At 40.0% G+C, this 25,258-nt stretch overlaps 1 protein-coding gene and 1 pseudogene across 24 annotated transcripts in view; both read left to right on the top strand.

Annotated features, from left to right (window-relative positions):
• TCF4 (transcription factor 4) overlaps nt 1-25,258 on the top strand; it is a 360,905-nt gene that overhangs the window by 278,994 nt on the left and 56,653 nt on the right. For all 24 annotated transcript variants that reach the window (XM_029217316.1, XM_029217380.1, XM_029217406.1 and 21 more), the window contains one exon: nt 24,153-24,258. In XM_029217316.1, the coding sequence (XP_029073149.1) occupies nt 24,153-24,258 (106 nt within the window). The remainder of the gene's footprint in view (nt 1-24,152; nt 24,259-25,258) is intronic.
• LOC114902359 lies at nt 24,672-24,844 on the top strand (annotated as a pseudogene).

Below are 25,258 nucleotides of genomic sequence, written 5' to 3' on the forward strand. Positions count from 1 at the left end.
GGTGCTTGCACGAATATTCCTTTAAGAGAACGTGGACCTTGAATGCCATAGATAATGAAGAGTGTCACAAAGCGATCATGTGCACTGCGTAGGTTCATTTCTGACACAAAATTGGGGAGAAAGTAAGGTCCCTGTGTAATATTTTTATTGTTGTCTCATGCAATTGCAAACAGATCCTGGAAATTAGGGATATGTTGTAAAGTTGGAAAGTGAATTCAAATAACCTATGAAATTTTTTTTCACATAGTCTCAGCCCGTGATGATGTTTTCAATGGAATACCTCTAGCAAAATTGTGCTTGTCATTCCGTAAATCCTAAGGCACTTTTTTATGCTTCAAGCAAACTGTCTTCTGTTTTCCCAATTTCTATGTGATCTCTTTCGCACTATCTTTATCCCTTTTACCCCCATTTCACATTCCTGTATCCTTATTTCCATTTTTTCTTGTTCAGTCATTTCTATTCCCTGGCCTAGTGCGTTTCATTCATTTTTCTTCTCTGAGTGAAATCCAGACCTTCTGGCCGTCTCTTTCTCCCTGGACTTCGCTTTCTGTCCAGCACTTCCTCCGTTCACATCAAACCCTTACATTCATTTCTTTTCTCGCCTTGTTGCACTCATTTTCACGTACAGTTCCTTTACGCTGGTTCCCTTGTCTTGCCTCTTCAGATTTCAGTGCTGTGTCTTTCTAGCTTGATTTCACAAATTAGTTCTATATAATCGTGTTTTCAAAATGAAGGGGGGAAATGAGGTTTTTCTTTCTTGTCTGTTTTTGGAGGTGAAGATCCTGGTGGAATTTGTATTCAGTTTTAAGCCAGATGGACTTACTTTACCCTTTTCTGCCATTTTACCATTCCAAATGGATGTTAGATCAGGGATGGTGTTTCTCAAGGATTAACTTTTATTAAGCCTTGATTTTCCTGTTGCGTTAACCTTTTCCTTCCCCTCAGCCAAAGCATCTTATTCCTTTCTCTGTCCACCTAACTGGTTAGTTTTAATAACCTGATCTCTCTGGCCCTTATTTTACCCTGATTCCCTGCCTCTTTTATCCATCTCTTTGTAAAATCATTCTGCTGTATCCTCGCTTCACCTTGTATCTTTTCTTCTTCTGTAATTACTAATGAAACCATAATGACTTTCCCCAAATTCTACTAACAGACAATGCTAGGAAAGAGGAAATTTGCAAGTAATGTTTTTTGATGAGCATTGGGGATTTCTGTTTGGATTTTGAAATTCTTCTAATTTTTTCCCCCAAGATGGATAGTCATGATTCTGAGGAGTGGGGAACAGGGAGGCAAGTGTTCAAATTGATCCTTTAATTGGAGGTGAAAACCCTACATATCGATATTCATGAGGGAGGGTGATCCTACATTTAGAGTAGGTAAATTCAGTTGTTGTTGGATAGTAGACTGGTTCAGGGATGTGTGTGTGTGTGTGTGTGTGTGGGTGTGTGTGTGTGCGCGTGTGTGTGTATCTATTAGGAGCAAGATGGGGACAGTAGAGGGTGATCTGTGTGGCCAGCCACTATTGCTTTCAGCACCTCCTGTTGGCCAGAAAAGAAGAAGATACTTGGGTCAGAATGAAGACCTATCCTCTCTGACCCAGGGCTGGGGGTGGTTCCTCTCTCCGTCCCATTTCCTAGCTATTTTCCTTCTTTTCTCTCTGTTCCATTTTTGACAGCGATTATTTCACTTACTATTTCCCGACACCTTCAACCTCTGTCTCTTCCTCTCCTTCTTTGCTTTACTGCTCTCAGATAGGTAAAGAATTCCATTCAGTGGGAGGCCATTCCCCAGCACAGCAAAAATCTAGATGGGATGCTTTTGTCGGCCAGCCTCTCCTGAGTACCTTCTGTATCCTTTGGAAGACGTCACAAATGTTGAAAAATAAATAAAGGAAAGGACAATTGCCATATCCCAAACTGGAAACCCCACCATTTTTTTTTTTTTACCGGTATGCAGGCCTCTCACTGTTGTAGCCTCTCCCGTTGCGGAGCACAGGCTCCGGACGCGCAGGCTCAGCGGCCATGGCTCACGGGCCCAGCCGCTCCGCGGCATGTGGGATCTTCCCGGACCGGGGCACGAACCCGCGTCCCCTGCATCGGCAGGCGGACTCTCAATCACTGCGCCACCAGGGAAGCCCCAACCCCACCACTTTTATTCTGGAAAGAAGGCTTTCAGGGAGAGCAGCCTGCTCTATTCCCTGGAGGTAGCAGGAACTGGGAGTGGCCAGAGGGAAGCTGCTAAACGGGGTCCAGATGCAGCTCCATCCAGGGGGAAGCCTCGTGCTTGGTCATTTGGGTGGCTGGGCTCGTCCCACCTCCCCTTCTCCATGCCCTCCTCCCAGCCTCATCCTGGGCCCTCCCACCCCTAGGCGAGCCCCAGGCCTCGCAGCAGATGTCTGCGGGTCTGACTTTCCTATATCCAGCATGAAGTTCCCTCTCTCCCTCCTATTATGAATTCTGTGCTGTGGTCCTGCTTGCTCCTTGTCTGTCAGATTGCAGTTCTGATGCTGTCAGCCATGTCTGATCAATCAGCAAACAACACCACAGGATGAAATTTAAACAGTGCAGATGCTCAGATACAGGGTTATGTTGACTGGACCTCCAAGGGAAAGCACAGGTAAGGTCAGAGTCTCCCCAGAGTGGGTCTCCCGAGCCTGCCTGATTTGACACCCTTCTGAGCCCCACTCTGCTGCTTTGGCTTGTGTGCTGCCCATTTGCTTTGCCCTGCTCCTTTCTTCCCCTGGCATTCACCAGAACTTTCGTTTGAATCTGCTGCCCTTGTTACTTTCCTCCTGTCATTTATTCACTGCCTTTTCTCTTGGATCGGTGCTGTCACTATAAATGTTCCTGGATTGCCTCTAGGTTGAGGGTCCTTGCAAAATGCCACCTTGTTCAGGGCTTTTGTGGCCACACTTCGAGGAAGAGAGTTCTGCTGAGAATCTGGGCAAACGGATGGAATTGATAGGCCTGATTTATTTTCCCTCTGGGACAGTGGAATTTATCATTAGGCTACAACCAGGGTTTTCTTTCTTACCATTGAGATGCATTGAATTGTAAATGGAGCTTAAATCATCTTTGGGGGGAAACGTTTTTAATTAGAAAAGATATAAATAGATACGACCTAAATGAGGATGAATCAGCCAGTCCTTGAGAATTTGGGGAAAGAAAAAGAGAATTGATAACCGTTCCCCTTTTACAGTTTGCGGTGTTGGCTTACAGGGTTACTGCTCGCAAAAGAAGTATGTTCTGTCATCTTCCTCTTCTGTTTCAAAGTATTCAGTTGGTCCTTTTTATAACATAGAGTGTTTACAGGGTTCTGTGTTCCCTAGTCCCATCTGGAAAATATTTAAACTTCATAAGATCTATAAGACTAAAATATCACATATAATGGGATAGGCAGAAGGAAGGAAAATGAGACCCATTGCGTGTGTTTAGAATAAGTTAGTTGTTTGTTCAGAAGCGCTGCTAGAAGAATTGGAACAAATAGCTGTGTGCAGTGACTGGTCGGGTCCAGAGCACTACATTTCACCACAGAATGATCCTCGGTTTGTAAAACTGACGTTTTGTTGTGACTTCTAAATCCAAACAAATCTCTGCAAATTTCTGCCCGATCGAGTTAATAAGAAAATATATACATGCAGAGGCGAGAGCCGTGCGCTGCTCGCAGTTCTGTCAGTGTCGGGGGAAATAAGGGTTGTTTTTTACCTACTGTATTACATTCAACCAGCAATTGCCAGGACCTCCAGCTCTGCAGGTTTTCTGGATTTTTTTTTTTTTTCTCCTTCAGTGAGAACAATGGGATGCAGAAAAGAGCTTCAGAAAAGGAGCCGGGCAGATTTCTTCTAATTGCCTTGTAATTGGGGAGTGGTTTCCCTTTCCCACCATCTCACTTGCAGGAGGAGAGGAAGGCAGATGTGGCTTAGCGGGAATAGCCTCTTCCAGACCGGATGTGCCGGGGGGGGGGGGGGGGGGGAGAGGCAGTTCCCTGCACGCAGGCCTGTGATCTGCCTCACACCTGTGCTCATTTCAGCCCCCTGATCGATGACCTTGTATTAACCTGGAGTGACCTTGCGCCTTGGCCTGTTCTTTGGGCCCAGCTCTTGGCTGGCGGACCTGCGTTTCCCCTCTGATTTACAGGTGGTTACTGGAGGCGGTGTACACGTGTTTTTCGTGGTGCACAGCGCACTTAGCAGCCCGGCAAGACCTGCAATTTCATCCCTCTCAAGGGGCCAAGCAGGGGTTTGGAAGGTGCGGGTGCAGCGAGAGAGGTTGCCGTTTGCGTGTGCTTTTCTATTTTGTGGCTCATCTGGTATCAATTACCATTTGATGGCAACGCCAGGCCCGAGGCCCTTTGCATGTTTGTCCTGTGAGAAAGATCTGGAAGAACCGACATATGGTTTTGATCGCAGCAATTGCAGGTTGATAGAATGAACGCAGGGGTGAGGTGGGTGGGTTTTCCTTCCGGCCCTTTCCACTCCGGGTTGCTAATGTGCTTTGCTTGTGGAACTGGTCTTTTCATCATCCAGTCCCTCCCTACTTTGCCCTCTCCCCCCCCACCCCAGCTCCCTACCACTTTGCATTCCTGGCCCCTGCCTCCTCTGTACTTCCCCGTCCCCGCCAGAAACATGTGGCCCACATTAAGGACCTTCAATTAAAACAAACAAACAAAAAAAAATTGTCCACCCTTCTGTTAAAATCCCAGAGCAGGTCAGCCTATTGAGGTGAGCAGAATTCTACTAAAGTTGAACACCAAATGGGTGGTGGGAGTGGGTTCCCTCCAGAAGCTCGGGACATGCTTTCAAATGGCTGTTCGTTCAGGTTGTTAAACATCGAAACGACGCTGAAAAATGGCGGTGATCGAGATTAATATGTGTGCATGTGTGAGTTTCATCTAGGACATCTCTTTGAATTTGTTTGAGCATCTGCCTCATGGGGCAGGAATTCTTTGAGGTTCTACCTTCCTGTACATCTCAAGCCGTAAAATGGAGCGGCAAGTTGGGGCGTGTAGGTTCTGGATGAGCGTTTCCCTTCAGAAGCGGGAGGTTGGAGACCCATCTCTCCCATACGCAGTGACTAAATTTTACTAAATTTCTGACGGTCGGTGGTACCCAGGGAGAGGTTCCTCATTACTGCTGCACAGCAGGGATTGCATCTGTGAGTTTGCCAAGGGAAGGTCTAGTATTGGGGAACGGAGAGGCAAAGAGGGGAAAAGAACATTAGAGACACTTTTAATGCTACCCATGAAAATGTTTGCTTTCCAAGTAACATTTTTCTGTAATGCTCTCAAGTTCACATGTCTTGTAATCTGTTCTGCAGATGGGTAGTCCATGAGGCTGTGACTTTTTCACTTCAGCTGTTGCATGTCGAAATATTGCTCCCAATTAGGACTTTATATAGTTGAAAAAGATAATGTGGTAGCTCACAAGTGCATGTTTCTGTTGATGTCTTCCTCCTTTTTAACGGAAAGCCAACAAACCAGGACCATCAAATCAAAACACGTCCTCCCCAAAAGGTCTTCAAATGTGAGATAAATTATTAGTTCTGAAGGCCAGCTGTTGAAACCTAATTAGAGTACGTGACACACTTCTTTATATTTATTTCTACCTGAGAGCTGATCTCCATTGAAAGGTAGTAAAAGCTAAAAACTTAAGCTGTTGTCTTAAGTTGTATGGAGATGTCTGTATGACTGTGTTGAGAAAACTGACCATATTTTTACAATGGTATTGACTGTGTCCTAAGATATTTGCCGAAGGCTGCTGTCTTCCTCTGCCCAAGTTTCCTCTGTATAGTATACAAATTGGCTTGCTAAATGATTCTTTTTTTTTTTTTACAATCTTGATAATGATTATATTTTGTTACTTGGTAATCTTCCTACAATTTAATAAAATTTCGTCCCCTGAGCTGTGTTTGAATTCATAGCAATTAGTGATTCATTTCTTTGCTCTAGTCACATATTTTAGTAGTGGTTATTTAGTTATTTGACTGATATTTACTGGACACAGAGTATAACCTTAAATCACCATTCAGCTTGACAGCGTAAGACAACATTTCTACTTGCCGCTCATGCCATGTTAGCTGCTTTCAAAGAGGGATGTATTGAGAAGTCCATTTTGGTGATTAAAAAAAATATATGTATATATATATATATATATACATATATATATATATTGCTTTTCTGAAATGTGTAGACTTGGGGACTCATAGAAAAATAATGTAGTGTACGGACTATGAACCTGTCTTAGAACATGTTGGGTCACTTAACAGCAGCTGTGCTGGAGAGAGATTTGATCTGGGAAGACTTTTTGAATCTTCTCAGCCCTAACACCATTCTGGTTTTGAAAGTGGGAAAATGGAAAAGAGTTTTTGGGAAGGGAGATAGCTCAGTTTTGAAAGGCAGCATAGGTAGAAATCTTTCAGTCCCAGCTCAGACTAGCCAACATTTCTAATCTATCCTGCCAAACAGATGACAAAGAGTCTGATGGGAAATGTGGGTTTATATTTTAGAGACACACTACAGAGGCATGTGATGGTGTTAGAGACCACTTACATGCTTCTTGCCCAGCATCAATTTGATTTGGGGACTGACATTTAGGAACGTTTGTAGTGGAGGCAACCTTTTTTTCTTTCTTTTTAAATAAATTTATTTATTTATTTATTTATTTATGGCTGCGTTGGGTCTTCATTATTGCGCGCGGGCTTTCTATGGTTGTGGTGCACGGGCGTCTCATTGCGGTGACTTCTCTTGTTGCAGAGCATGGGCTCTAGGCACACGGGCTTCAGCAGTTGTGGCATGTGGGCTCAGTAGTTGTGGCTCACGGGCTCTAGAGCACAGGCTCAGTAGTTGTGGCGCACCGGGTTAGTTGCTCTGCGGCATGTGGGATCTTCCCGGACCAGGGCCCAGACTTGTGTCCCCTGCATTGGCAGGCGGATTCTTAACCACTGCGCCACCAGGGAAGCCCAACCTTTTTTTAATATACAATTTCTTTTTAAAAAATCTATTTAAAAAAATCACTGCTATTAAAATCAGATTCAGCCTTCTAAACTATTACTACCTTCTACAGTATCATTTAAACTGCTTATGTAGACACCTTGCTAAAAGATAAAAGCCCTCTTACATGTGCTGACTACATGGTATCAATCTTTATTAAGAAAAAAAACCCTGCTCTTTCAAAAGTCTGAATATAGGGATCCTTGAATTAGCTCAGTCCATGGAAGTCCTAACAATTACTAGTATTCTTTTTTTTTTCTTTTTTTTTAGTTTGCAGTTACTTACAAAGGGAGAAATATTTATAAAATTATGTTATGGTGTTTTTTAAATGTATGCAAACTACTCTCAGATCACAACTGAATCAGAGTTACTTTTACAAATTGAGGAAAGAGAATGCTTGGGAAATCCCTAGTGGGATGAAAACTGGTCCTCATTTTCTCAGGACTCTCCTGGAAAAGTGATAACAACGTTTCTCTCTCTGGATACTGAAGCCCTCTCCCCTGCCCCAGATACCATGTTCCAGAAGGCATTCACTTCATCTTTGAAGAGGTCCACATCTCTTTAGGATCTGTTCTTGTTCATACATTGCAAATATGTACTTTTATGTCCACAAGGAAGGCATTAGTACCATTGAGAAAGGGCAATGTCAATTAGGACCTGGAAAATACAAAGTCTGCAGACTGTAAGAATTGTACTCAGACTTTATGCCATCTACCTTTTGAAGACAATTTTGAACCTTTGAGGTTCAAAATATTGGGGGTTCTGATGAGCTTTCTTCTTTCTTTCTTTTCTTTTTTTTTTTTTTCTATTTGCAAATCATGGCTTCCTGATCCTAAGGAAAAAACCTCAAAGGCAAGACTCAACAGGCTTCCTGGACATCAAATAGTTCGTACAAAACAACATTCTGATGACTTGCATGTAAATAAATCAGAAACATATGAATTAAACTGCTCTTGGAATACATATGGGTTGAAAAATAGAGAGAAGTGCTGAGAAAATGTGTTTCGGGTTTTGCTGAGCCCATGACATTTGAAAAAATAGTATGAGACACTGAACAAACACAAACCACGGCTTGGCTTCCCCACTCCTAATATTAACCTCCCAGTTCAATGGCAAATCAGTTTACCATGTGCCTAAATGCGAGCCACCTTTGGTGTGCTCCTCCACACTTAATTACTTGCAGTTTAAATTTTTTTTTCAATGAGAAGCTCAAAAATAGCATCACATTTCAAGGAAATGCAAATCTTAGCATTTTTTGACCCAGTTGGTTCACGTCAGACTATTTTAGAAAATACCACAGATCACCTTAGGAACAGTCACACTGGTACGGCCCTCTTTGGTGTGACTGGAGACGAACAGAAGAAAAGTATCATTATTAAGAAACTGGTCCTGAAATTGATGCTGCCTTATTAAATCAAAGCGCTAAACCATCGCAGGTGAAAACCTCATGAAGGAGAACAGTTACCTCTCTTGGCATTATGGTGGGAGCCCTGCCAGCCCCGCTGTACACTACCAAGCACAGATCATGACCTTGGCTTCCGATCTTTTTCACTGCTGAGGTCTGTGGCCTTGTAGGTAGTGGAAGTTTGCTTTCTCTTTCCCACATTGCACTCAAGATAGCTATAACATTAGGGAGTCTAAGTGCTGGGACAATTGCAGACTTCTTAGAGCCCCCGTATCCTCTCTCCTTGATATGTTGTTCCTTGGCATCTGGCTTTAACTCCACGAGCAGAGCACGTGGGCATTTAGGGAACAAAAAGAGCCAGAGCTTCAGGCTTCTCCCACTGAGAGTAAGTCATTGACGTGCACTTGGATGGCATCCTCTATCCATTCTTTGGACCGGCACTGTCACCTGAGGTTATCAGTTTGAAATTAGAGAGAGATGGGAGATTTCATCTTTTCTCTTTAGGAAAGTGTTATTTTCGTTGTTTAAGAAAACATTTTAATGTTCTTTTCCTAACTCCTTCACTCAAATGGTGGTAACAGGCTTGGATGCTAACTCTGAGCCAAGTGCTGAAATACGACTCTGAACAAGACAGACATGGGATAGACAAGTAAACTGAGCTACATTTAGTCTGATAATGCATCGATGGGGGAGTACAGGCTGTTGAAGGTACACACAAGAAGGGTACCTATCCCACATTTGGCCTGGAGGAAGTGAGGTCCACCGATGAATGGGAATTCAGCAGGCAAAATGCAAGGGTAATAACCAGATCAAGGGAGAGAAGGGCATATACTGTTATCCAAAGGTGGTGCAGGATGACTGGAGCTCATGGTGCACAATGATAATAGTGAAAGATGGGACTGAAAAGGTAAACAGTGGCTAGATCATAAATTGCCTTGTGCACCCCATTAAAGAGTTCAGATTTTATCGTGATGTCATGAGGAGCCCTTCAGATGGATACGCCCAAGATGTCATTGAATTTAAAAGTCCAGAGAGGTGGGAGGAACAACAGGAAGACATAGTCACAGAAGCCAAGGAGAGCAGATTTGACTGGCAGGAGGAAACTGTCAACAGTGTCAGATGTCACTGAGAGTGAAAGTGACATTTGGCTGCAGCATCCAGGAGCTTCTGAGCAGTTTCATTGGCGGAGTGGGTATGGAAAAAAGATAAAGAAATGGGGACAGTCCATGGCAAGATGCTTTTCCCATCGTCATTGTCATCATCATGGAAAGTAATCATCTTCCAGACAGAGAGGCTGGTAGGAAGAGCGAGCCGCCTACAACCCAGGGGGCTGGAATGTATTTGGGAAGATAGCCCGTAAATGTAAAGCAGAAGACAGCACCACAAGTTAGAAGACATGCAAAGGGTAAAATGAGCCTTACAGATCAGTCAGATGAAGGAGGGATCTGGACAGATCCATGAAAGAACAGGAGGAATTAAGATGGCAGATGGGGCTTCCCTGGTGGCTCAGTGGTTGAGAGTCCGCCTGCCGATGTTAAGATGGCAGATGAAAGGGGAGAGTTATTTAAGTGGTGAGTGTAGCTTGAGGTTTGTACTCTGTGTTAAGCCTCCTTATCCCAGTCCAGTTTGGTTTTGAGTGCCCATTGAATGGAGACATTAGAAAACACCATCAAAGGTGATGTGTGGTCCTAACCTGCCTGTGACTTCTGTTTGAGTTTCTCAGTCGTTTTTGGAAAATTAAAGTCCTAGACTGACGCTCTGTTTGTTTTAGTTTCATGCAATCTTTATTTTTAAAATCTGGACACAGAAACGAAGGAACAGATATCGCAAATATAGCACATCAGAGATTCCCATAAATTCTACATGGATGAGTTCCTTGAGAAATTTTGCACATTCAATGCTGGACATCTGTGAAACTGAAGCACAGTGTCTTTCACGTCTGTGTGACATCTTCCTGGTATGAGGCCAGAGATTCACCCCCATTGTGCAGTACCTTAAAGAAGCCTTTCATGATTCAGAGGACAGTTCTCAACAGAGATACCTGAAATACACTTCTGTAAGGCACTTCAGTGCCGAAAATCTGCTGTGTAAGCTTTTGTAAGTGCAGGAAAGAATTGGTCTTCTTTTACTTTGGCTGTTGCCCTTGTTTGTATAATAAATACTTATTGGGCACCTGCTGTAGGCAGTCATTTCATTGAATGTCCTCTGTATCACACCCTCTTTCCCTAAGGAGCCCACAGTATTTTATGGGAGGGAAGACCTGTATAATTCATAAAATGTACAAATTTCTAAAAGTAAAGTGCTGGGAAAGTTTAGAAGATGAAATATATTTGATTAAAACTCACTGAGCTCATTCTTTCCCCGAAGTTTTTTGGTCTATACTCCTGTCGATATGACACCACTGGTTCCCATTCCCATTTGTAATTGATAGAGAAAGAGCTGAATAGGTTGTGTACGTATCAAGAAATTTTCCATTAAAGAAAATGGACTCATCACCATCAAAAAATATTTTAAGCATCACTAAGGTGCTGAACATGCTATACAAATTAGATACGTTGAGGTCCATTTTTTTTCAAGATGTTTTCTCAGAGCATGATCTGGTTTTATTTGCACCACATCGCCATGTAGCAGCAGATGTCATGATCTGTATTTTCCAAGTGAATATTGTATGATTGAGAGAGAGGCTGAATGACCTACCGATGGTCAGTTGACGAGTGGTAGAACCAAAACTGGAAAGATGGTCTCCATCGGGGACCATTATCTACAGCTGGTTAGCTCACTTAAGCTGTTTCGGCAATGAGGGAGAATCATAAGTTCATTTCCTTGATAGAATGAAGAAGATTCAACTTGGTGACAAAGAGATGATGAGTGACTTTGGTGAGAGAGCAGTTTTGATAATGGCTGCATTATTTACCTACATTTTCCAACTAGCCTCTGATGACAAGGCTTACTGCTTAAGAAATATGGTCGATCGTTGGTCCTCTCTTCTCCTGGAATACCACCTCCCTGCAGATGGGTCTGCACTAATATTTTTTGTGAAGGATACATAAGTTTTAGGCCTGCTACAGTGATTTTGTTTTGTTTTATTTTAATTGAGGTGAAATGTACGTAACATAAAATTAACCATTTTTAAATGGGCAGTTCATTGGTATTTGGTATATTTACAATGTTGAGCAACCCCTGCATCTGTCTATTTCCAAAACATTTTCATCACCCCTAAAGGAAACCCCATACCCATGAAGTAGTTCCTTCCTATCCACCTGTGGCTGTGTTTTATAAACCTTTAATTTTATCATATACACAAACTTGCATATACATACCTTCATACTTGCATATACATACCTTCATACTATATACATCTATCTGTCTGTCTGTCTGTCTATCTACCTACCTACCTACCTGCCTACCTAGAGGTTGGAAAGTTCCTGACGGAGGATCTAATATGTCCTAATTATGTAAGCAAAGAGGTATATATTTAATGGATGTTTCTCCATCAGGAAAAGGAAAAAAGGAAACATCCCTTGCTTCTTTTTAACCTTTCTGTATATTTCTCTTAAGTTCTCACCAGTTAGTAATTTATCAAGGAAGAAAAAAAAAGATAGTAATCAATTCTAAGCCTTTTATTATGTGAAACTGCTGTGTTGTTCTTCTTATAAGAGAAACTTTCTCATAACGTTCTTCAACATTGAGAATTTTAAACTGCTTCCCTTATCTTAATAGTGAGCAATCATCTGGATTTTACATTTCTGTTTTGAAGATTCAAAATGATTGAACAGAGTAACTTATTTATAAAAGGTTTCATTTCTTGGAAAGGAACCAAAGGGGCATTCTTACTGTAATTTTTATTGTTAAAGAAATTACTATTGTTTATATTTATTTATACCTTTGTTATTCCAGAAAAATATTTGAAATAGCCAGTAGCAGAGCTTTAAACTGTATATCTTTAAAATTAAGAAGAACTAGATCGCATGCAAAAGTGTCTGGAATTTAAATATTAGAGAAAGTCAACTGAATTGTATTTTAAATGTGCTTGAAGATATGACCTATTTATTGTTGGTCACTTGGTCTTCTATTGCCCAGTCTTTGAGGTTTCTGTAAATAACCCTAGCCTAATGGAATAATTTCCTTTACATTTCCTTTGCATAAACATTTAGTACACACTATACTCACTTTCATACATTTTCTAGTTGATGGTCATACATCTGAAATCCCCCAGCTAGCTTCTGATGAAAATTCTGGCCCCCTATTTTATTTATTTATTTATTTTTATGTACCAAAGCGTCTAGAAGCTCTGCTGTGAGTTAAGGCCGTGAAACATTGCTGGTCGATTTTACCTGAAAGTTTGCCCTGGGTATGCGGGAGGGGCAGGTATCTGAAGGGATAAAGAGAGGTGGCTGATTGGACAGAGAGGTTGACAATTTGCATACTTCTTTTTTTTTCATTTCACTCTGTGCCACAGAGTTATACATTTGGTAATTATTTCATGCTTTTGTTTTTAGTTGAAAGTACTTAGCGCCATACGTTTTGACAGAAAAAAAGATCATTTGTACTTTTTTCACCTTTGTGAAAGGGAGGATGGGATAATAGTTTTATAGTGTACCATGGCAGTGATTCCTGTTCAAAACTTTACCAGATTGGAAACTCAGTGTTCTTAACGATTCTCTTGGTAAGTAGAAGATGAAGGCATCTGTTTGAAGCACCCAGTGTTAAGTTTGATGCTTTGAAGACCAGCCTAGAATTCATCTTTAACTGTACTCAACGTTAGTAGATATCATTTACTAATATGAAAAATTGATCTCCAGATTCTTTAGACCATAGGTGATTTGGAAGGATATTCTTATCAAGTGCTGACAACTCTGATCTGGGATTTGCAGTGAAAAGACCAAGGTTAAACAACAGGGTCCTACTGTATAGCACAGGGAACTATATTCAATATCCTGTGATAAACCATAATAGAAAAGAATATGAAAAAGAATATATATATATATATATATATGCATAACTGAGTCACTTTGCCGTACAGCAGAAATTAACACAACATTGTAAATCAACTATATTTCAGTAAAATAAAAAAATTTTTTTTTAAATTTCACACAATAATATATGAACAACAGCAAAAAAAAAGACCTAGGTTATAACCTTTCTCGTGCTGTCCTAGAGTCATTTGACTACTAGGAAGAGAAGGTGCTCTCCCAGCTTCTGTCTCCTAATGTATAAGATGGGTGAGAGAGTTGACCATTTGGGTAGGCGATCAATCTTAAAGTGATTATTAAATAATGTAATGGCTGTAGAAAGTCTTTGTAATTTAAAATACTTTGACAATAGCAACTTTTTATGATGATTAATCATAGAATTTCACCAAATTTCCTTTTATACAGTTAAGTTCAAGGTCAAAGAAGGTGTATCTAGAGAAGTACATAACCCCTTTTGTGAATTGTGTTTCTTTTGAAATTTCCCCTTGTCCTAATATCTGTTAGAATCTTGCTCTCACCATCTTTCCCTTCTTGTTTGGGTCTCTGCTTTTGAAAGTGTGTCTTTCTGCTTTTGTCTGACACAACCTTCTTCCTGGTCCCTCTTGCTTCCGGAAAGGAATGTGTACTTAGGAATGACGGCCCTTTGGCCGTCTGCGCTGTACAAACAGAGCCCTAAAGACACTGGGATTGGAGGAATAGGAATGGCACATTTAGGGTTGCACAAGGTCAAACTATAAAGTAATCAGCATTTTTCTCTGGTGCTGCTTTCCCTTCTGGTAAAGCCCTCTCTGAACCCTCATCCCCTCTTCACTTCCCTCTCATTCTTAAAAATTAGTTCCTGGGAAAAGATTAAGAGACCTTGTCACATCAAAGTGTAATAACTGCTAACAGACTATACAAGCATTTCCCAAGATGGGGGATGATTGCAGGTGTGTTGAAAAGTGGGTTTGTGACATGGAATTATTTCCAGGGAGGTAGACTTGTACCTCCTGTAGTATTGTACATTGACTAAGGTCTGCTGCAATGGTATTAATTTGTTTACCCCAGTAGTGACCAAACTTATTTGAGCTTAGATCCCTTTTTAAAAATCACACCTATTGACATCCAGTGAAGGATGTGAGCTCTAGTCCTAAGGCATCAACCTATATGACCTTAGGTTCAAAGGGAAAAGGGCGGGAAATGGTCCTCTTTAGAGCCCTTAAGTATGGATCGTTAGAGGTAATTGCCTCCACTTCCGAAAGACAGCTCAGCCCTAAAACACATCAAGAAGTGAAATGTACTCAAATCTATTTTGGCAGAACCAATGAATGTTTATCTTTCTCTGCTTTATGATGTTATTCTTAGTTTGACTTGTATCTTGTGTGCAGTGCGTTTATTCATTCATTCATGTGTGCATTTAGTAACTACTGGGGCCTGTTCTGTGCCAGGTACCACACACACACACACACACACACACCCCTGCACATTTTTTCATAACACGTTTTTAAACTTCATTGTTTCTGTGATGGACCATCCTCAGCAGGCCTTCTTAGCCTTCAGCAGAGCATAGAAGAAACAACAATAATCAACATCGGAATGAACCTAAAATTAATCTTCCTCTTGGGGAACCATATAATTTGTTTTCATCCTGAAAACATGCTGCCCTCATTCAACTGATGAAACCATGTCATCAGAGGTCACAAAGCTATTTATTGGCAGATATAACCAACAGTATTTTGATGTTCCAGTACCTCCTCATGACCCCATAGTTATCACCTAAAAAAAAAAGAAAGCAAACAGTTGGTAGTGAAAGAGGAAAATATAGTATTGAGATGGGAGCTGATCCATTAGAAATAATTGATAGTCACGAATTTGATGTGACAGCTGAGACAGAGATATGAAATAATTTAGTTACATCTGTTTATGATTGACGATAACTAGAAATAATAAGTCACATTTTTCTTAACATTACCTTTAATTTCTAATGAACATTCAATAAATAAAAGCTTGGAAACAACTTAGGTGTTCAAAGCATATTAAAGACATGTGATGGGCTTAATATCTACAGTCTTTTATCTGTGCTGATCCTAAGCCTGGTCAGGAAGCCGGTTCCCCTGTGAATAAGTAACATAAGGAATGTAACCAGGAAGAAGTCAGGTTTCACCTGGACCAAATTTTACGCAATTAAGTAAAGTATTCCAAGAGATCTTTAGCCAGGTGTAACTTAATCAATTTAAGGCCTTCTCAGGGAGGGCCAGGGTGCTCAGAACGCTGGTAGTGGGCATTCCCGTGATACACCACACTGACGGTAATAGCAAACATACAGTATCTGCTCCGTCAGTGCCAAGAGCAAGAGCAATGCAGGTGTCAAAATAAAAAGATGTATTCGGAGCCAGAGGCTGGTACACATAGACGGGACTGTAGTCACACTTCACATGAATGCCTTAAGTAATAGTGTGGTGGGGTTTTTTTCATCAGTTTAGCATATTGGGCTTCCCTGGTGGCGCAGTGGTTAAGAATACACCTGTCAGTGCAGAGGACACGGGTTCGATCCCTGGTCCGGGAAGATCCCACATGCAGTGGAGCAACTAAGCCCATGTGCCACAACTACTGAGCCTGCGCTCTAGAGCCCGTGGGCCACAACTACTGAACCCGCGCTCCACAACTACTGAAGCCCACGTGCCTAGAGCCCGTGCTCCACAAGAGAACCCACTACAATGAGAAGCCCACACACTGCACCGAAGAGTAGCCCCCGCTCGCCGCAACCAGAGAAAAGCCCGCACACAGCAACGAAGACCCAACTCAGCCAAAAATAAAATAAATAAAATATTTATTTTTAAAAAAATAAATAAAAGATGGGCAGAGATTTCTATTAAAAAAAAACAAGTTTAGTATATTGGTATTTAGTCACCACTAAACCCCAGTGTAACTCTGAGCAGATTCTTTGCCTCTGTCTGTTTTCATTACTGTCAAACGAGAGTATCAGGTCCTGCTGCTACATGGCCCAGCTTCAGGCCTGAAAGACAGATGAACGGTCCTCCTTGTAGTAGCGCGCAAGAACTTTCTTTGTGCCCTGCTTACTGAGTCATCTTGTGTTCTTCTCTTTGGGCCAAACAGCATTCTCAGCCCCTTGTCTGCTACATGGCCATAGAGTATGTAAAGGGGATCCAGAGTTCTACAAATCTGGGTTTAGCTGGGCGTCTGTGACCACCTTGGAGAGAAGCCCCTTAGCGATCAAGAGATCATGTTAAAGCTCAAACTCGCAAGAAAGATGACATGATTTTGAATGTCAATTTTTCCACTTAACTAGCTATGTGACTTGGAGCAAGTTACTTAATGTGTCTATGCCTCCAAATTCCTTCTATGTAAAACTGGGATGATAAAACAATAGGGTTGGTGTCAGGACAAAATGAGGATATGTAGTCTTGCTGGAATAGTGTCTGGCACGCCTAAGTAAATTTAGTGTTAGCTATTTTTTATCACTGGCATCACATTGCCATGCCAACGGTGACAAGAGCTTGGTCTGACAGCTATTGGGACCAGATCCCTTTCCAGTTCTAGAGAGTGTTAAGTTATAATGCCATAATAAATGGTTCCTTTTCTTTGTTTTTAACGGTTAACTCCCTGCATATATCACTGAGATGGCTGCATGATAATATGTGAAAACAGCTTAAAATCTCAAACGTTCTATATCTATGATATATCCCAATATCATATGTGTGATACATCTATGATATCATAACAGAGTGAACCTAATCATACCTATCTTCGCCGTTTTGCTGCCTCATGTTTGCAGTGATAACACACTGATACTTGTAAAATACTTGTAAAATAATGGGACACTATGTAGATCTAAATCACAATAATATTGCTATACAGTTATTAGTGGTTCTTAGTTGTTTTTTATTTTTAATTAAAGCAAAGTTTTTTTCCTTCCTTGTAAATTTTTAAGCTACACAGACTCTTTTTTAATAGGTTGAAATTTAGAGATTTGAAAAATATACTGCAACTAGCTATATTTAAAAACATATTGCCTTTTAATTTGAAGAAAGGAAAGAACAAGGTAGAACTGCCTGGCCATAAAGAACGTCAGGTTTTTTTGTAGCTCTTGCGGTTAGTAATGGGTCCAGCTCACTTTTTTACTGTGTCGTGGCCGAGCTTGCTGCAGGCTGAGTGTGCTGGTCGAAAGTGCATGGGCTACAGTCTGCCCATCCTGCGTGCTTATGTGCTTCTGATCCATTATAGATCACTCAGATCTCTGCTTCTCCTTTCTGTTGCTTTCTTTTGGGTCTTTTAATTTCTTTTGATTGAGTTACACAATTTGATAGATAGAGATGCAAAGAAGGGAATTAAAATTCTTACAATTTTACTACTTAACATAGAAAAGGAAATTTCGTGGCTGAGAAGGATAAAATTCTTGGCTGTAATTCACTTGTAGAGTTCAGCTTCAGTTTTAGTATACTCATGAACAGATAATCAAAACTCAACTGATATTCGGAAGGGTAGAAAAGTTATATGTAGTATTTGTCATGGAGTGTTTGGATATATGCTCAAAATGACTTGTGTTCTAAATATATTACATACTCAAGGAATTTCTTTTGGGGGTTCTATCCATATTCTTTTTCATTTGTTTTTTGTGATGCACTATGGTAGAGTGAAGACAGGTCATTGCTGTTAGTAGAAATAAAATATGAATATCATATACATGAATGGTACATTTTATACATGTCTAGATAATTGTGATTTTTTTTCAGACTACTAATAAAAATAGTTTGAGGAGTAAAACTCTTCTTATTGGGAGTTACTTTATGGCACTTAGAACTATTTATTTCATTCCTATAAAAGCTTCAAGTGATTGAGATGGAAATAAAAGCTTCACAATTGCAACAGATTATACCTCTGAATTTTTTTTCATGTATAATTAAATATCCATCTATTTGTCGATATACTGCAACATTTATGTGTTATCTCTAAACTTATTTCCTGTTTATGTGATAATAATGCAAAGTGGCCTTTAACATCATTTGGAAATGAAATAGGATCCTTTTCCATTAGTAAATATTCCTTGACTTGGGAATATATACTGGAAATATATCAGGTGATGAATTTTTATTTCTGTAGTTGGTTTTTGTTTTTCTTTGCACTGTTGGGTTGTGTATTGCCTTCTTTTTAATACTCCTGAGCATTATTCACTGCCTGTGAACCTTATGACAACTTATTCAACTCTGTTAACTTGTATCTGCTTATTAACATTTTATGCCGTTTTACTACCCATTGGAATATTTAAGTTATAAAGTTAAAAAAGACTTTAGGAAGGAGAGTGCCAGGAGGAATGGATGAGAAGTCAGGAGCCCTGGGCTCTGTCCAGGCCCTTGGGTGTAGGCATCACTGCCCTATAGCCATTCTTTTCTCTTACTGTGACCCATGTCCTTCAAACAGTAAGAGTTGAGGTCCAATCCGGTTAGTTGCCTGAGTAGTGAGCTGATCCCCCTACAAGTACTTTTCCCCATTAGATGCTGGGAAGCATCAATGCATGTGCCTAGGTTTGTGAACATCAGTGGCACACCATAAACTCTTGGCACTTGAGTGTCTAACTGTCACAGTTTCGAATATTTGTGAAATCTCCCAAGGTGTGAGCTACTAAGCCAGCCTCGCCAGCGCTTGGACATCTGAGGCATAATTGTGCTTTGCTATTTTCTACTCATTATGGAGCATAAAGTAACTCTCTTTAAGGATCTGAAAGTCTCAATTACAATGTTTCAGTTATTCTCAACTGGTTCTCTTTGGAAATTATTTATTCAGAGGACACTTGCAGATGACAAAGAGGTAGTAGTGTTAATGAATGTTAAAGGTCTATTGCACAGCCCAGTGGCTATCACCCAGCCCCACTCAGTTACACACCTCATGATACACCATCTATAACCACTTCTCTTTATCCCCTCCAGAGTTCAGCTTCCCACTTTGGGAAGAAAGTAACCAACATACATTGGTTTTACTGTCAACATGCCTTATCACATTTTATTTTCTTAAAAGGTAATTATGAGACCCCACAAGAATATTTCTATTAAACCGTGGCCAAAGTACAGCCTTATGTTCATAGCTAAAATATTTTTTCTTTTTTGCGTCTTAAGATCAAGAAATTGTTTTTTAATGGAAAGAACACAGACTTTGATGACTAGTTTGAATCTTTCCTTTACCACTTGGTGAGTTTTTAACATGGAAAAGTGGGTTAACTTTCCTGAGTCACATTTGTCCAGATAATTAAAATAAAAAAAAAGAGCGGCACAACATTAACACAATTATCTGATTTTTTTTGCACGCTTAGTAAGTGCCAGGTATTATTCTAGTTGTGTTTATACACTTTATGCCTTTTAATTCTTACAAGGATTTGGCATACCAGGCACTGTCATTCCCTCTTTACAGGCAGGAATCTGAAGACCAGAGAGGGTAAAGTAACAGGTCCAAGGTTGCCTAGCTCATAAATGATGGAACTGGCACTTAGACCCAGGCCTGTCTGGGCCAGTGCATCTGACCTCTCTACCGTCCTTCAGCTGTATGAAATAGGAATGATACTATTAATAATGTCCATCTTGTTTGATTTTTATGAGGATTAGAAATAATGTGTATGGAGCTCCTGGCAGAAAAGCTATTCCACAAGAGGCCCTGAACAAATGGTAATCATTGTTATTTTTTAAAAATCTCCATAAGTGAAAGTGACATGCCAAGACAGGTAAAAATGAGCACCTCAAAGGGAAAAGGTAGGATATGCATTCTACTCCCTTCATTTTGTTTGTTGGTTTGTGTGTTGGCTTGGTTTTCTTCTTTTCTAGTAGACAGAGGTTCTATTTCAAAGAATGTGTCACATTGTTTCTTTGATGATGGCACAAATGATAATCAGAACATTGGTTGGAACAGCTAATGTGCCATAGTAATACATCTCAAATTACAACAAAAATTAAATCTGTAAAATGAGAACTTTTAGAATTTTTATTTATTCAGGGTTTACTGTTATCTAGAGAGCTTTGTTAAACTCAGAATTCCTGTATTTGTGATTTTGTTTTAAATTCAGGACTGTAGGAGAAAAGATAATGGTGCTAACTTTGAATATTAACTAGCTATTAGTTCTCCATGAAGCTTTTTTAAAAAAAATTATTTATTTAGTTATTTTTGGCTATGTAGGGTCTTCGTTGCTGCACCCGGGCTTTCTCTAGTTGCACAGCGAGCGGGGGCTGCTCTCCGTTGTGGTGCACGGGCTTCTCATTGCGGCGGCGTCTCTTCTTGTGGAGCATGGGCTCTAGGCACATGAGCTTCCGTCCTTGTGGCACGCGGGCTCAGTAGTTGTGGCGTGCAGGCTGTAGAGCGCCGGCTCAGTAGTTGTGATGCACGGGCTTCGTTGCTCCGCGGCATGTGGGATCTTCCCGGACCAGGGATCGAACCCATGTCCCCAGCATTGGCAGGCAGATTCTTAACCACTGGGCCACCAGGGAAGCCCTCCCATGAAGCTTTTATTAAACAAATAGTTCACTTAAAGGGCTGTAGCCTTTGAGCTTGAGCCAAGTTTCCCCATTTCCAATTTTGCAACAAAAATTTCACACTTCTTTAGTTACTCTCGTGGCAGGAACTGGAATGCCAAAGGTCACCTTGATCTCAGATACCTTATCAGAAGAAAACTAAGTGTAGATTTTTGTTTCCCTTTAGTCTTTCCTCATGTTTCCTTGACAGAGTCACTTCAATACACTACAATACAAGCTGCAGTTTGGGATCCGTATTTCATTTTCCATTGGACTGATTTTCTTGTGTTAGTCATTTGAAGATATCTGGGGTGTTTGTTATTGTCCTGTTAAATTAAAAGCTATTTTCTTTAACAAATGTGTAAGTCATCTTTCTGTTTACCTAGGGTATGATAATTAAAATTAAGTGGATGTGAGCTTTTCTTATTGAATTTAGTATGTCTATTAAATACCTTCCTGCAACCCGTACTTTCAAGTCCTTTGAGAGATTGGGAAAATAGTTGACTGAAATAAAATAATGAGGCAGCTTACTGGTCATCCAGGTTACTAAAAATTAAAGCTTTAAGGATAAACTGAAGTGATCACTCTGTTTTCACAAATATCATCCTGTACTTCCACCAAGGTTTTTAAAGAAAGTAACCATTAAGTAGTAGAAAATAAAGAGTAATTGATAGTTGCCTATCTTGAGCAGTTGCTTTGACCATTCCATTATTGAATTTTCTTATAACTAAAATGTGGGGGACAGGTTTAAGCTAAATCTTTGATTCCTTCTACTTTAAAAAATATAATAGTTCTATGTGATATTTATTTATATCAACGAATATATAGAGCACTTACCTTAAAAATAACTTCCGAATGAGAAAGATGAAGTATATGAATTAAGAGGGAATAACATTGTACCTGATCAGTTATAATATGAAGAAAATTTATAAAATATACAGAAATTGCCTTTTTTAAGAAGCTATAAACAGTGTTCGATTTGTTAACAAAGGCTTGCGCCTTATCTAAAGAATCTTAATTTGGCTACACCAGAAAAATAGAAATTGTGTGGTATGATGTAGCCTAAAACCTTTTTTAACCCCATAGATACTCTTTTTCATGCAGGCAGTATTTCTGAATTTGGGATAAGTGTGCTTATTCTCAGATCTTTGTGCATGACCATAATTTACAGTCCAAGTAGCCTCCTTATATGAGCAAAATTACCAAAGATTTGTCTTTACCTCCCAAAAGAGGTATCAAATAATTCTACCCAGATCTGGGAAAAAGATGAATCTTGTTAGGTGCCATCAAATGGTATGTATTCGATGTACTTATATAATAATTATACTACATGTTTAAGGGTAATGTAGTAGAATATGTAATTAAAATTATATATTATCCTAAAAGAATTTATTTTGATTGTTTTAAAATAGAAGGTGATTTAATAATATGGGAGAGTTTATTTTCAGTTTTATAGTAAATATATTGATTTCTGAAATTTGGGATTAATACATAGTATATTTAGCTTGTATTAATACCGACTGACCGGGAACCTGTCAGACTAATAGTCTGTAGGTATATTATAGTTGTTTGTGCTCATTCTGTCATTACCTTTCCCTAGAAGGTAATATTTTTTTCATCTTTTAGCCTAATCTCAAGACCTCTAATACATTTAGTAGTATTTTCCAAACTGTTGGTCAGTTGTATAATTCTCAAGGAAATACTGGGTTTTGCTTGATAAACTTAGAGTATTGATTTGCTTTGGGGTTCCTGGCTTACGTTTTATTCTTTATCCCTAAAAGATACGTGAAAAAGTTTTCCCCTTATCGTAAGCCCTGTAGAAATAGAATCAAGGAGCTGTTTACACATTTAAAATATGACTAAAATTTTAAAATCAAATGAAATCTAGCCCAGGAAAAATATAGGGCTTAGATTCTTTCATGACTTAGGAAGAATCCTTGTTTTGTAAAGTGTGCAAGGGTTTTTCTGGTTTATTTCTGTTTTGTTCAGTCTCCAGGACCTCCCAATTTCAAGGGCACTGTGGGGCATATGTAGCATTTATTTGATGTATGCATGTGTATGCATATTCTCCCGCATCTGTCTCTGTGGCCCTATCCTTTGTGAAATCCTAGACCTTGTATTAGCGCCTAGTTCGTGATTCTTGGTGTTCTGAGAACAATTATATAATTTTTCTCAGGGTGTTTATTCCATGTGCGCTGTGAAAAAAAAAAAAAAATGGGAGTTATTTTTTGGTAACCCTGCAGTTGCCTTTTTATTGGTGGATTTCTTTTTTCTTTTCCTGTGACCTGTGAATATCGCCAGAGGTTCACTGCCAGTTTTGTGAGCCGCCCGCTTCAAATTGGAGGCAGGAAGGTATCCATTTTCATCAAGAGGATGACAGCGTTTCAGTCTCTCCGACCATCTGGAGAGAGGAACTTTTGGAGCAAAAGGGAACGGGGATTAAAAAAAAAATTATATTTAGCAGAAAAGGCAAGGGGGAAACCCAGTGAAAGTTAAACTATACCTTATGAATTTATGCTTTTCTACTGTGCTGTCTTCTTTAAAGCAAACATAAACAAGAAAATACACAAGCTATTTTTATAAAGGACCGGTTCCCCAAGTCTCCTGAGTATTAATAAACGAATGTAAGTAAATTAGGATTTTGGCAGTTTTTAAGTTTATTGAACATACAAAGATAATAAGAGCTATAAATGAGGGTTTTCCTCCCCCTTCCTGTGTACACACTGATTGTCGGGGGTCTGTGTAGATCTGGGCTTTTAATGGCCCTTTTCATGCATCTCTACAAAAAGCTAACACTATGGGAATTTAATATTCCAAGATCTGTGTGTCACCTTCTGAGATCTGGAGAGTGCATTCATTTTGTCTTTTTTGTCTCTCTGTCTCTCTTTCAATTTTAATTGAAAGGTAGACAAAACAGGAGAAGCTTGAGGCAGGTGTTTCTCTTTTCACCTTTTACATGCTCATGGGCCATTTGTGTTAAAAAAAAAAAAAAAAGAATGCTTAGGCTCCCAGGACAACCCTATGGGTATTATATAATATATTTACAACCAGACCTAGTTCTCAATATTCTTGCCCATAACTGGAAAATATCACACCTGGTTTTCCATTCACACAAACCTACTCGGCCGTTTTTTGATTTTCTGTATTCGGAAAGGGGCAGTGTTTCCAGGGTTTGGTCGGATCTAGGATGGACGTGGTAGAAATTTTGCCTTTTGTGCCTGCTTCTTGTAAAGTCATGGACCTTGAGATGCTTTGGTCCAGGCAGCAAGCAAAACTAAATGGGCTCTTGTTCCCCAGGTTTATGCTCCGTCAGCCAGCACTGCCGACTACAATAGGGACTCGCCAGGCTACCCTTCCTCCAAACCAGCAGCCAGCACTTTCCCTAGCTCCTTCTTCATGCAAGGTAAGACACCACCTCTTCCGAAGGGAAATCCACGGGTCTTTTCATGTCATATATGGGACAGAAGAGTGCTGATCTGTTACTCAAGAAATGGAATAGGAGGCAAGTATAGAACACTGAAGGTCACGCTCTGTTATAGGAATTGAATTCATTAAAAATAAATTAATTAAAACTTCACTAAGACTTATTTTTTAAGTGAAAGCCACTTGAGAGATCATGAGTTAAGATTAGACTGGTTTGCTTACTTAGAACAGATTCTTCTTGGGGAATGGTCTTCCATGACTGATCTCTTCACTTCCCGAGAAGAGTATGTTTATATGTTTAGAAGAGTGTGTATTTTAAGCATCCCGGATTTAGCCTCCTAGGAACAAATTACCCTCATATATACCTTTATATAAAAATGTTGGACACTTACAATCACTTTTCGGCCTTTTGGCTAAGATCAAGTTTAGTATCTGTTCTTATCAGTAAAAACGTTGGCCACTTATTAACTTACAGGTAAGAACAAGTGTCCCATTGAAGATGAAGTGACCTATCTAAAGTCAGGAATATTATTTCATTACACAGCAAAAGCTCTATTCCAACATACTGACGGATTGAGGGCCCAAGACCCAGCTTTTTTCCCAGAAAAATATAGAAAATTACAGGTTCGTGGTAGATAAAGTATATTTAATGCATTTAATTGTCCAGTGTATTTAATTCAGTGCACATGGATGTGTGTTCCCCGAGCTTATAATCTCACCCCTGGTAATACAGCTCTTTCTGCTGCTTAGAAAAGACCAAGGTGGTTGAAATGACAGCAGCCCCTTATGAGAGGAGACCGTCCAGAGGATGCAGCTAAGGCTCCATTCCCTACACGCCTGGGACACTTATTGTCAAAATGTGATGATCTTGTTTCCAGGTTAATACTCTGAAATTCAGATGTGGGATTCACCAAGAACCCCTGTATGCAAACTTCACTCTTTTTGCATTGGCAAAGTGCCCTGGGATTTCCTTCTTCGTG

Source organism: Monodon monoceros, unplaced genomic scaffold (genome assembly GCF_005190385.1).
Source record: "Monodon monoceros isolate NGI ecotype Baffin Bay Population unplaced genomic scaffold, NGI_Narwhal_1 Super_Scaffold_1, whole genome shotgun sequence".
In the NCBI taxonomy this organism is placed as follows: domain Eukaryota; kingdom Metazoa; phylum Chordata; class Mammalia; order Artiodactyla; family Monodontidae; genus Monodon; species Monodon monoceros.